Below are 14,118 nucleotides of genomic sequence, written 5' to 3' on the forward strand. Positions count from 1 at the left end.
GCTTTGGACTAAGTCATTCCAAATTGAGAAATCGTTTGGGACCTGAAAAAGCAGGAAAGCTTGTTTTTCTTTTCCAGATTATGAACAAATAGGAAAATGAAGGCGAAGATGACGGAGTTAGCTGCAGAAGCCAATATTTTAAGTTTCTCATGTTGACCTGGCTGACAGTCGATTTTTTTTTTAAATATTTCATTTAACTATTTTAGTTAAACAATTTTAACAAAAACAAACCTGATTTTAAAAAACGTGAATGTTTAACTAAATTCAAAAATTAATATGCTTGTTTTGTTAAAATATTATGTTTGCTGTTGAAGAAAAAAACCCAGAATACATAACGTTGTTGTTTTAGTTAAATAAAACAATGTAAATGTCTGTATGGTGATGTTCTCCTCCTAAAACAAAATGGCAAGAAAATCCTCCAAATATTAATGATTATCCTATTGAATTGGAGATAGTTCACCTCCCAAAGACTTCATAAATATCTGCACTTCAATTACCTTTCGTAAATGAAATAACCAATCATTCATTTTCTGATATAGCTGTAAAACTAATCTGAAAAGTTTTCAAAATAAATCACTTAAAAAATGTAGAGTGTGTACCTTCTAAAAATGAAACCTACATCTATCTCTGAGTTGTGAAGCATATGTATTAAGGTTATAACAACCAACAAGAATGTACTTTTATGTAGAAATCCATGATTAAATCAAGACTTCCCGACTAGTGATTTAAATCAAATCCACCTGTTTAACACGTTGATGTTTTTAATGTTATGTCTTCTCTTGAACTGCTCTTACCTTTTTTTTGTTTTGGAATTTACAAATTACTTGAAATGCAATCATTTGAGAGACGCTTGAAGGACTTAAGAAGAAAGTTGTCTACATAGTACCTACAAACTACAGAAAATAAAATATTACAGTAACTCACCCAGGAAGTAATGAAGCATGAAATAAAGATCAGAACATCGCTATTAGAAGCCACAAGAATAACATGACAGAATTTGAAGTGATAATGACACTGATTTGTTGGACAGAAGATTTGAGATAATTCAAGATCTAGAAATCAGCCAGTGTTCAGATATTAGGTAGAAACAGAAACCATGTGTATGCCAAACTTTCAATGCACTCTCACTTTTGGTAAGCACTCTGGAAAACTAAGGAATTAATGCTGCTTTCTTTCTTCCTCGATAGGTCTTTATTGCTCTAGACAAATCCTTAGAGTCAGTCTCTCACAACAATAACTCATTTAGCTGATTACAAAGAATACGTACTACTTAAGGTTACTTGCATTTTATTTACACCCCTATCATCTAGGGTAATTATGCAACAACTCATTTAAGTATATAGAATATAAAGATTTACCACAAATAGGCCTCTGTTAGTTTGTTTTGGTTTGTTTAAAGTAGTCAAACTGAACTTGAATACCTAGATTATTATACCTAGATTCATCACGCCTGGAGCAAGCAAGAAAAAGTAAGAGAAGGTAATTCAGGATTTTTCATTTAGACCATTATTTCTACAAGAGTACGTTATAAGTAGTCCAATGTTTCACAAGAAAATTGGAATTTAAAAATAACCCTAAGAATAGCATTCACCCTCCATAATTTCCACTTTTATCAAACTTTAAAAGACAAACCTTTAAACCCGTATTTATCTCTGGATTCCTGACCTGAAATTTAAGTTAAATTTAACAGGATATCTTCAGATCATCCCCAATTCGTTCCATATTAAGGCTTAAACACATTCACACATCACTGTGTCAAATAAAGTGCTTACCCATCAGTTTCAAAAGAACATTCCAAATATAAAATGATGCATTTTGTCTTCCTACATCTACTGACACTCTAAAAGCAGAATGTAGCAAAATTACCCAAGGGCCAAATCCTGGACCCAAAACACAGCCCAAACAAACAGACCATGGGTTGGGGAGAAGTATTTTCCCAGGTTTCAAGTTTTTTTTCCAATATGTTCACCATATCTTAACAGAGACTGACTAGTTGCCCACCTTCCCTCCCATTTGCAATTGCAAAGATCACCTCACTTCCCCCTTGGCACCCACACCAAATAAAATCTCTGAACACAGTAATTGTTTATATAGGAAATATTAGTATTAACATTATAATAGCACTCACCAGACCCATTATGTTGGGTGCTATGCAAATACATATTAAAAAAAACACTCTGGCCCTAAAGAACATATTGTTCTATGCTCTGATCTTGCTCAGTTTCACATGTTAGCAACTTTCCTCATATAAGCAGTCCTGCTGAAGCAGATTACGACAAACACACAAGTGGCTTTAAGAAATTAAAGGAAATAGAAGGGAAGACAAGGATAGGAATGCACAGCTATAGTTAGCCATATGACAAAGCCAAGCCAGAAGTAATTTTTTTATTTTAAACAAGGAATATTCCTAGCATCAGTATTTCCTACTGACCACCAGTCCAGCTATTGTCGGTCAGAAAGTATAATGTTCTGTGTAACTGCAAGTCTACCTCTGCTCCAGAACCTGACCTCCGCTGAATACAAGGAGTGCCTAGACTTCTGCTGTGACACATCCAGAACAAATTTACTCCATAGCTCTTCACTTCCCTTCTCTGGGGAAGAGAATATGAAGTAAGACTCACTAAGCAGGAGGTCTCAGGATCAGCATCAGTGGTCCATGAAACCAGTACTATTTTGCAGAGAGGGCCACCTGGTAACAAGTCTGTGATTGAGCAAAAACACCAAGTATCAAGTGTATTGCATAAAGGTGTCTAGAAACAAAACCTCTTTCAGATGAACTTTCTGCTGGACTATATGACTTCCCTTTCATTCCCCTGACACTCAACGTATACCTGCGATTGGCCTGGGTCAGATGACTCTTGCTTCCTGGGGTTTCGGCTGTGGGACTAAAAATTGCTGTGCAGATGTTTGGGCTTGAACTGGAGCCCAAGCTCTGGGACCCCAAGAGATTGGGTGAGCCATAGGTCTTTTATTCCAGGGTAAATGTATGGTCAGAGTCGTAAGAATGGACAGAACAAACTCATATTAACAGCCCCACTGTGGCCTCGTCTGCACTGGTATCCAGATCTCCTGCAGGTGGCCAGAGAACCACCATATCCACTGCTTTTGTTCCCAGATCTCCTGTCTCAACAGAAAAGGAGGATTCTGCATCCCAGCCTAGACACACTCCAGTTTGCAGTGTTGAGGATAATATGCTGACTAATGTTGACCATGTCTGCTCTCAGAGGCAGAAACCTCTCAAGCCATCCTCTTACAATCCAAGAAGGATTCCTCCCTAAAATGCTGTCTGTCCCCTCCACCCCTCAAAAAGGAAACGGTTTACTATCTGTGCCACTGGTGAAGGACTTGCTCCATCTCGAGCTGGGGTCTCTGCAGTCCTACAGTACTAGTGTTTTCACCCTCTACAACTGAAGTCCGAAGGCATAACCTTCCTAAAGGTCTATATAGCAGCAATATCTGCTCATGACAATTATGTCGTCTCTCATCCTACAATCTTCAAATTCCTTAACGGCACAGTGAAATTGTTTACCTTTATTAGGGAGCCCACGGTTTCACAGGGCCTAAATACCGTCCTATCAAAGCTGATGGACCTCTCATTATAAGCCTCTGGCACAAACTTCTCTTAACATCAAAATGGCATGCTCATACCAATTACATTTTCTAGAAGTGTGAGTGAGTTAGTACTTTGTAGCCCATTCCACTTCACACTGTGGTTCCTAGGAGACCCCATCCGAGCTTCACACCTCAAATGGATTCAGATTTCCACCTCTCTCAATATATTTCCCTCCCCATGTTCTTACCCAGATTCCATTCCCACTCAAGAAGCTCATCTCCATTTCCTAGATGTAAAGAGGTTCTTCATTTTTACTTGGGGAAAAAAAAAATCTTTAGAAAATCAAATAGATTGTTTATAGCATATGGGGAGAGATGTCAGGGATAATCCATTATGAAACAGACTCTCACTAGATTAGATGTATAGAACATTACCAGTATATCTTATCTTTAAAACCAGTAATCCATGGTTTAAACCTCACCAAGAGCTCCCACATTATCAGTGGCATCTCTTAGGCAGGTTCCTCTGGTGGAGATAAGCAAAGCAGAAACTTGGAGTTCAGTTCACCATTTCACCAGATGCTTGCTACTCCTTGGATTTAACATGGCACTACAATGACCAGTTTAGGAGAGCGGTGCTATTGTCCATATTTAGCTAAAAACTCCTAGCCCACCATCATCTTGGTGGAGTACCACTTATGGGAGGCCCTCAAAGAAGAAAAGTCACTTATTAATAACAGTTGCTCAAAGAAGGGCTGTGTGTATTCACCATATTGGCCCACCTTCACCTCTACTTCAAAGTTCTACATATCACCACAATTTGGCAGTCAGGGAGAAGGAACTCTATGGCGATTGCAGTGCAATCCCTTAGACAGAAGAGCAATAACATCACCCTCACAAAAGATCCCTCAAGAACCCTTCAACTGACATGGCTTTTCAAGGCAGTTCCGCAGCCTGGTATCTGGGGAGCCATATCCTACAAGTGGGACTACGCTGAGGCCCTGGAAGAAGAAAGCTGGGCTTGCCCTAGGGCGCTGCTTTACATCGGAGCAGTGCATCAACACTGGATGTGTTGCATTGGCATAGTACCAGCAGTACAAAAATCCCTAATGTAGCCAAACCTTTAATCTTTAACCTTCTTGAATGAAGAGCCTAGGTACAAGCCTAAAACTCTAACCAATGTTCCAAAGCAAACTATTAAGGAACTCTGATATAGGGCCCTATTTTCAAAACTCAAGTTCTAAGTTATATATGCAAAATGTGTTTGCACATGCGAATGTATGTTTCACATAAAAGAATGTTTGTGATAAATTATACACACACATCACAAAAAACACTGATTGTAATTATTTTCCCAATTTATTTTTAAACAGGTTAAATATAAAATATTTAATTGCTTGACAGAGCTTTGAAATACAGCAAAGATTCAAATTACCCGAGCAGAGGTTCATGTCCTCCAATAGTTTCAAATAATTTGCTCTATCAGTCTCCCCTGCTTCTGCAGAGGAGTGGTTCTCCTTTAAAAACAGAGCCATACCCGTAACCCACCCCCTCCCCTTCACTATGGCTAACCAGTTGGCTTCATTAAGGCTTAAACACATTAAAAATTTATGTTTGTAGTATGCAAAAATCAGCAGGCCCCCACAAGTGTGAAAATTTTGGTTTAAATCCATAAAGGTAGATACCTTAATAGAAGTGCCTTGCTGGTTTTCTGAGGATATTATTAAGGCTACATCTAGTTTGACACACCCACAAAAACGCCACTGAACAGCACAGAAAGACAAAATTCAACTATTGTAGAATCCAGGGCAGAGGCAAAACACCACCGCTACTAACAAGGTCGGAGGTGTTAAATCATATTAGTTGGGAATCCCAGGCAATGACCTTAAGAGCTTTAGCAGCAAATAATGGTTTTGCTATGAGTTTACTGGATTTGTCAGGGATCAGTAAGTGAACCACCATATAGCTGACAAATCCACTTCCAAGACAAATATATAACGTCAGGGAATAAAGAGGACACTGGTCCAAGCTTTGGGACTTCATATTCAGTCCATCACTAGTTGCAAGAAAACAATGGTGAATTCATCAGAGACTATTAGCATCAGACATCTCATTAACCATTAAAGCTACAAATGCCTAATCCTACTGACTTGTTTATATCCAGCTTCTCGCTACTGTAGGGCGTTTCTAGTACTAGCAGATCCTAAGTTCAGACCTTAAAACTGTGTACATCGTTCAGTTACTATCTTGCTATCAGTCACAGAAATTCATATATAATTTTAACAGCTGCTATCTTAAAAAGTGGTAGAGCTATCTAGACTGTAAACTAAGAAAGAGACTCTCTTTATTGCATGTTTATTCAGAAATTCACAATAGGACTCTATGTGAACATAAACAATAATATAACTAGAAATTGAAAACCAGAATGAAGCATTCATCTCCAGCAGTTCACAAACTATTTGCTGCTAAAGTCTTGTCATAACTGACATTTGAGGAAATTTAAGATAGTCACTTGCATGATCAGCAATATTCAGAAGACCAGTTTCTCAACTTTCTAATGCTAAATGTTTCTGGGTTCCAATTTTTCTAATGTGGATGCAGACTGAGATGTAGAAATCCTGGGGGGAGGGAAAAGGGGGGGAACATGGATCATTCAAATGCTTTCAAAATGGCTTGCTTCCTCAACACAAGTCCTGCTTTTTGACCATAGATCAGAAATGTTTCAATCCACGTGTTAATATCTATTTTACTTCCTGTTCTATAAGACAGCAAAACACTTCTACATAAAACTCCTCAATCCCACGACTCAGACCACTTCTGGTGAAAGTATTGCAACATATAGTGATAGGAAGACTGTTACCACAAACAGGCTCATACAACAAAGGCCTCATCGACACTAGAAAAGTTAAGATCAGTTATTTATCATGGGTACAGCTCCACCAGTAGTAACAAAGTGGTTTATGGGTCCTATTTTGCCTAATGCAGGAATCCTAGAAAAATTATTTCAGTTTCAAAACTGGATTCTCAAACACAAACATCTCAGAACTGTTAAATTTAAGAGCTGCATCTCATCTGAAACAAGAGTTTGTAAAGCTCATTATCATTAAAGGACCAATAGTTTATTAACAAGGAAGAAAAATTAGTGAACAGTTCAGAAAGCTCCTGCAAGCTCTTATGTAAGTAAGTACTTAACTTTACTCATGTAAGCAGCCCCAATGACTCCAATGGAGTTATCCATGTGAAAAAAGATAATCATGTGCTAAGTGTATGTAGGACAAGGGCCTAAGAATATTCCATTTTAAGTCTACATTTAGCCATTAGATTTCCAATAGCTACATCACACACAACCCCATGGAGGTTTAAAACAAAAACAAAAAAAATAGACAAACTTTTCTTAATCATTGTTTCACCAATGATAAGCACATTTCAACAGTTCCAACATGAAATATCTTCATTACTGCGTACTGCATGCTTCTGTAAAGGCAGCCCGTTTAGAGCGGATTGCAGAGATTTTTTTCACTATTTTTCTGTTGCCTAGTTCCTGTAAGCTCCTATTAAATATTTAATTAGGTGCCTTTGCTAGGTATATTGATGTCAAGTACAATACATGTGTCTTTAAAAATTATATAAAAACAGGATTATTACACACTACCATTTGACTTCAAAAATCCATCTATTATTCCAGTGAACTGCAATATTTGCTAGTAAAATTCCTTGAAAATATCATCTTTATAAAAGGCAAGTAGCTCACATTTTTCCCATTAACACCTTATTTTCTTATTTCAATATCCCTTTTTTAAGGAAAAAGATTGTACTTGTATAACATCAGCACCAACAGATTAGAAATTCCAGTTATTTGGAAGCTGCAATGTCCTGTCAGTTACCCCTGAATCTAGGGGAGAAAAGCAATCTGTTTTCCCACCACAGTTAACACTGTGGTATGGTTCTGAGAAGCATCTTCTGTTCATTCTTAAGCCTGATAAGCCAATCAACTGATTAGATGGCAGAACTGTAAGGAACGGTATTAAGTTCTAAGAGGACGAATACTTTAAACTATAACAGCTAAACTAAAATAAATGCAATAGACATGTAAAGATGTGCTTTTCCTATTAGAAGCAAAATCAGTATTGGCTATTAATAGATCTGACTTTATACAAGTATGGTAAAAATATCACTGCTATGTTGAGTCAATGGTTCTCAATCATACTGGGTCTATGACCCAGAGAAATGGCCAAAATTGACTCACAACTGACCATACTCATAATCCTTTGTGATTGTAGAGATGTGGAAGCGGGATCACAGAATGGTTTTTATATCATTTTGTGTGTTGGGAAACAGCATGCTGATTGAGATGCTTCTCTCCACCACTTACACAGCACTCAACCTCAGGGAAGCAGTGCCTCCAGAGATTTTGCAGATAAACCCACCACCTCTGGCATCCCACTTTCCATGCCCAGAGCTACATAGCAACTGGGTTTGGGGCAAGAGACAGCAAGCTTGGGAAGGAGAAGACATGGAAATAAGCTGCTTCTTCCTTTTCCTCCCCAGGAAACTTCACACACCATCCCAACTCCAATCAATGGGTGAGAGGCATAAGATGTCTCTTTGCACCTCAGAGACAAAGAGCTGAGTCCAAATCTTCTTGTGTCAAGAACACAGATTCCTGAGGCACAAGACTGTCTCAGCATGAAAAAAAATTATTTTCTCTGTCCCACTAGCCAAATTGCTTGTCCATGCTCTAATTATTTTTCAGCTCAACCATGTCACCCTTATTTTGAGTCATTTCACTGACTTCCGATTTGCCTGTGTAATAAATTCAAAATTCTTGTCCTCACTTTCAAGACCTTACATTATTCAACACTTGTCTACATTTCTGACTTGATCTCATTTACTGTTCCCCACCACCACAAGTGCTTATTCCTGGTCACAGTTCAACACAGGGCCAACTGATATCTTTGGTCATGTTGTAATAAGGTTAGTCTAAACAAAGCCTTACGGTAAATACTGAAAAGTCCAGGGACAAAACTTTCTTGATGACAACATTGGATCTCCAGGCTATCAATTAAGTTCTCTACACTCTTCTGATGGAAAGCCGTTACACCACTGTGTGCTAAACATTAAAACTATATACAGTTTTGCCCCAGCTGTGTTGGTCCCAAGAGATTAGAGAGACAAGGTGGGTGAGGTAACATTAACATTAAACCCAGACCTGAAGAAGAGCTCTGTGTAAGCTTGAAGTCTGTCTCTCACCAACAGAAGTTGGTTCAATAAAATATATTATCTCACACACCTTATCACTCCAACAGTAAGATAAAGTAACTTAAATTAAGGTTAAAAGAAAGTTAAAAGTGTACTAAAGTTAACATCCAACCCTGCTAAACAACAACTTCATACGCTTCTGTCAGACACTTTTTAAAAAAAAATCCTATAAAGTTCTGAATATTAGAAAGTTTGGAAGAACACTTAGGTTATGTCTACACTAGAGACCTAAGTTGCACTGCTGTAAAGTATCCCATGTAGCCGCTCTATGCTGATTCATTAGGCTTTTTTTATTGAAAAAAGTTTTTTGATCAAAGTGAACGTCTGTTTTTTCAACCAAAAAGTAGACAACAACAAAAACTGTTAGAAGTTTTCAATTGTCAGAAACTGAATCTTTTTTACCTCTTGTATGAAAAACAAAAAAATTCATAGTAATTTTTAATTTTGAAGTTTCGTCAAGAAAACAATGGGCATTTGCCAGCTTTATTTACTACAATTCAGTAATAAATTTTACAAAATATACACCAGAGAGATTGTATACCCTAAAGATCTCTGATTGTTGGAAGATCACCCCTAAGAATATGGGATATTTTGACTCAAAAAGATAAAAAAAAAAAATCAAGAATAAATCACCACAACCTACAGTCTCTAAGGCAGTGGTCTCCAAAGTGCGGGGCATGCCCCCTTAGGGCACAGCAAGGCCCTGAGCACCACCCAACCCCACTCCGCTCCTAGACCGGCCCCCAACCACAGCACGGCCCTACTCCAAGTCCCAGCCTCAACTCCAGCCCTGGCCTAGCAGCAGCTTCGCTCCCAGCTCCCCAGGGCGTGGACGGATTCCATTACAAGTAAGGGGTGGGGCACAACATAAAAAATTTGGGGACCACTTTCTAAGGCCTAGCTTAGTTGCACTGGCTTGACTAAAAGTGTGATGTTAAACTGATTTAGCTAAACCAGTGCAACTTTTTGTTTAGACAACATTTAAACTCAATTGTTATTTAACATTGGGAAGATAAATCAGGATCAAACCCAGTGAGAGACAGTCCATACAAAAAGTTAGCCTAAATCAGTTTAGCATCAAACCTTTAGTTTCACCGGTACAATTTCTGCTCTTATACAAGCCCTTAATAAAACATACAATGAAAAAAACCTAGAAATACTAATATTTTCAATATGTATAACACCTAGCATTTGAATATGTGTTAGCTCAAGAACCAAAAGAAACACTTAAGTCTGGGTACTAAAATAAAAATAGTTTTTGTAGATTCTAGAGTATTGGTTCCCAAACTGGGGGGCGTGAAGCAGGGCCGTAGCAACAAAGAACGTGGCCCCCTCCGAACAGTGGCCCTCTCCGAACATATGTCCGGGCGGGGCCCCTTACAATGCAGAAACTGGAATGCGGTATTTATTTTGCCACTTTTAGGGGCCCCCTTCCTTGCAGGGCCCCCTCCAGTTGGAGGGTACGGAGGGCGCTCGCTACGCCTCTGGCGTGAAGAAATTCCAAGAGGGGCATGAGGCTGCCTGGCCCTTGAGCTCCCGGCCGGGGAGGCTAGCCCCCAGCTCTTCTCCTGTAGCTATGCCACCACGCGGGCAGCGCGGCTTGCGCCCGCCCACCTCCCAGGCTTTCCAATAAACCAGTCCTGCTGCTATGAGCAGCCTGGTAAGGGGGTGGTGGAGAGGGGCAGGAGGTCCCAGAGGGCAGTCAGGGGACAGGGAGCGGTTGGATGGGGTGGAGGTTCTGGAGGGATGGTCAGGAGACAGGGAGTGGGGGAGGAGGGTTGGATAGGCATGGGAGTCCCAGGGAGCCTGTCAGGGGGTGGAGGTGGATAGGGGTTGGGGCAGTCAGGAGACAGGGAGCGGGGGGGTGGGCTGGATGGAGGGGGTCCCGGGAGGGGGCGGTTAGGGGACAAGGAGCGGGGGGGTTGGATGATGGTAAAGGAGAGGTGGGAGGCGTGAGGGGTTCTCGAAAATTAAAAAGGGGGCATGACGCCAAAAGGTTTGGGAACCACTGCTCTAGAGTAACTTTGTCCCTAGCCTCTGTTTGCCAGAAGCTGGGTATGGGCGACAGGAGATGGATCACTTGATGATTACCTGATCCGTTAATTCCCTCTGGGGCATCTATCATTGGCCACTGTCAGAAGACAGGATACTGGGCTAGATGGACCTTTGGTCTAATCCAGTATGGCCATTCTTATCTAGCAAGAAAAAATACCAGGAGAAATAAACCAACTTTGGTGCAGGACAGATGGCAAGCCACACAAATAGATCAAGAGGTATTCCCTGAATTATGGGCCTGTTCATGTAGTCCTTAATTATGTAAAATCTTAGTCCAATTATTTTCAATGGGTTCTTCCTGCGTAAGAACTTTAGGATCCAGACCCAATAAAAATTAACCCTCTGGTTTTCACAGCCCATTTTAACTGAAGCAAGCTTTCAACTCCTGGGTTATGCTATTCTCAAAATGTACTGGCATGAGCAGATTAGCTATATACACTGGGACTGCATGAAAACTGTACAGAAGAATATGTATTTTCCAATATTACAAACGCTGAATTTGTGAAACTTTTAATTAAGGAGAAACAGTTGCTGAGAGGACATTATTTGTGAAATACAAAAGTGAAAATACAATTATTTAAAAATCATGCTTTTTAAAGGGTATGTTCAAAGTGCTTCTATGGATGTCATGCAAATGTTTGTGCATACTATAACTGCACAAGTTAAAAACTCCACAGAAAATAGTGAAATGCTTAAAAAAAAATTTCAGTTGGAGCTTGTAGGCACTACCATAATAATAAAACGATCAGTTTCTATCACCTTCAAGAGCAGAAACACTAGTACGTCTACACTTTTAACACTGACCCCACATACTTTTAACCTTTCATGCAACAATCAATGGCTGAGGAAGCTCTGCACTAACCAAACAGGCCTGACACTGAAAAAAAAATCAGTTGTTTCCTTCATAAGAAAAATGTCTAGTGCATGAATGCAGTGTAGGACTACATTTGTTTTTCTCCATACAAGGTTTGTTTCACCTCTACATCTATGCAGGAGAGAACTTAAGTTTCCTGTGCAATAGATATCCAATGTGCCATTTTAGAAGTTAGAATAGAAAAGAAGAATAATTGTTTCCTGTGCAAAAAATATATCAGAGTAGTATTCTGGCAGTCAACATTTCCTGGGAAAAATCAGAAAACTTTTCTTTTTGAAATTACCATCAACTACTAGCGCAGCTCCTAAAAGGCAGAAAAACCATGCAGTTCATTGAGTTTGTATATTTGAGTTAATACATTCCTGTTCAGTTTGTACTTTTAAAATATATAATAGAAAATACTTCACAATAATAGTGTAGTGCAAATCTCACTTCCCTCATTTGTGGGTTACTTTTAAAAGTATCTTCTGCTTATAACGAAGGATTATGCCACATCTACTTTAGTGAAGGGTTTAAAATGCTCACTTCCGATTTTCTGAAACCTCTTAAAAACTTTCTGGTTTACACATCCCCTCATTCCCCAGACACTTATAAGTCTGTTAAAAATATGTCAAAAAACCCCACCCCAAATAATTATGGAAAGGACTAACAAACTACTGCATTCATACACTTGTGGCAGGAGACAAATATATAGTGATTCATTGAATTACACATCGCAAAAAACCCCAATCACAAAAGGTCATTTAAAAATAGATATTTAAAGTGTAGGCAAAATAAGTGTTCCTCGTGGAAGCAGAGCATTTGGAGAGTAAAAGCAGTACCTTTTTGTGTGTCCCTTTAATGTTTGCTGTTTCAAAAGGCGGGTGTGCAATGAATGGGCATGTCTACAGGGCGTAAATGTTCAAGTAAAAATCGCCCAACCCACAGGTGCTGTCTACAACACTGATCATTACAGTTTCCAAACATTCTTCTTCTAAGCCAGCAGAGGCCAAGCGCGCCGCTCTACGGGGGGGAGGGGGGGCGCGCTGCCTTCCCTATCCCCACTCCCCGAGAACTTGTAAGAGGTATGGAGGCCACAAGAGCATCCACGGTCCCGTTCGCGAGTGATCATCATGCAGGGCAACAACATCTCTGGTGCCACAGGCCACGTCTCGCCCTCAGCAGCGGGCGCGCAGGAGTGTTACCCGGAACCGTGCCAGGCCCTGGGGAGGGAGTTACCGGCTGCCACCAGCGCACAGGCGAAGCAGGATCCCTGCCCCGAGGAGCCCAGGCCCGGCAGGCACAGAGCAGCGGACCGGGGGGCACCGGGCCCACGGGCCGGGAAAGGCAGCAGCCCCGTCCCTTACCTAGGAGGAGCAGCTTGACCTCCCTGGCCGCCTTCTCGCCATCCTCCCGCAGGTTCCTGTCGATCATCTTACTCCGCTCCACCGCCGCCTTGTCCTCCGCGCTCAGCGTGCAGCCCATCTTGGGGGCGGTAGGTGGTTAAGGATCCCCCCCAGAAAACCCCCCGTCTAGGCGTCCGGGTGACAGAGCTCACCCCACACGCGCGCACCGGGGGGGACACGCTACACAGACAAGGCTCAGAGCCGTTTCTGTCCGGGCGTGAGTGTAGCCAACGGTCCCCGAGAGCAGGGACCCGCTGCCGCCCTCCTCCTCCTCTTCCTGAGCTCCCTCAGCCCAGTGATGCTGCCCAGCCCCAGCTCCCAAGGCGCCGCCTGTCTCTCGCTCGCCTCAGCAGCGCGCGCGCACTCCAAACAACACCTCGCGTGGGGGAGCGCGAGCCGCTCGCTAGCGTACAGTCTTTCTCGCTTGAGGTCGGGGGGAAGGCAGTGCGCGTGCGCCGGACAACTCGGGTTAAAAAAGCCTGCGGGGAAACGGGGGGAATGGAAAAGAAGGGGGTAGGAAACCCGGATGAAAAATGGGGAAGGGGCACACCACCGCTCCCAATCCACTCTGCGTCTGCGTGACGTCACCGGGCCGACCGTTTTTAATAAAAATTCTGTTAACGGGGAGAACAGAAGAGAACCGTTGAGGGATTTTTGAATTTCAACGGTTGCAGTACTGGACTCTACCAGCCTTACTGAAAGGAGGAGTCACCCATTCAAGACTGTACCAAGAGGAGCGGGGGAGTCCCCCAGTTGATTGGGGAAAGTAAGCCCCGCCCACCCGTTCACTGTGGCTATGCCGGCCAGGGGAGCGCATCACTCAACCCCGACCGAGCTCCCTGCAGTGGGGGAGGGATGGAAGAGCCCTCCAGTAACCCCCAGGGGTCAAAACTCATGAAACTCTTTTAAAAGGGAGCGAGAAGCCGCTAGGAACCGCCCTGTCGCTCCCTTGCTAACAGAAGGCGAGGAGGGAGGGGCCTGTAGCTCCCCTTC

At 41.6% G+C, this 14,118-nt stretch overlaps 1 protein-coding gene across 1 annotated transcript in view; it reads right to left on the bottom strand.

Annotated features, from left to right (window-relative positions):
• GNAI1 (G protein subunit alpha i1) overlaps positions 1-13,393 on the bottom strand; it is a 56,841-nt gene extending 43,448 nt beyond the window's left edge. The window contains exon 1 of the mRNA XM_024194451.3: positions 13,087-13,393. Coding sequence (XP_024050219.1) covers positions 13,087-13,204 — 118 coding nt within the window. The 5' untranslated portion in view covers positions 13,205-13,393. The remainder of the gene's footprint in view (positions 1-13,086) is intronic.
• Positions 13,394-14,118: the final 725 nt, after the last annotated feature.

The sequence above is a fragment of the Terrapene carolina genome, unplaced genomic scaffold (genome assembly GCF_002925995.2).
Source record: "Terrapene carolina triunguis isolate 2854851 unplaced genomic scaffold, T_m_triunguis-2.0 Scaffold68, whole genome shotgun sequence".
NCBI classification, from domain to species: Eukaryota; Metazoa; Chordata; order Testudines; family Emydidae; genus Terrapene; species Terrapene triunguis.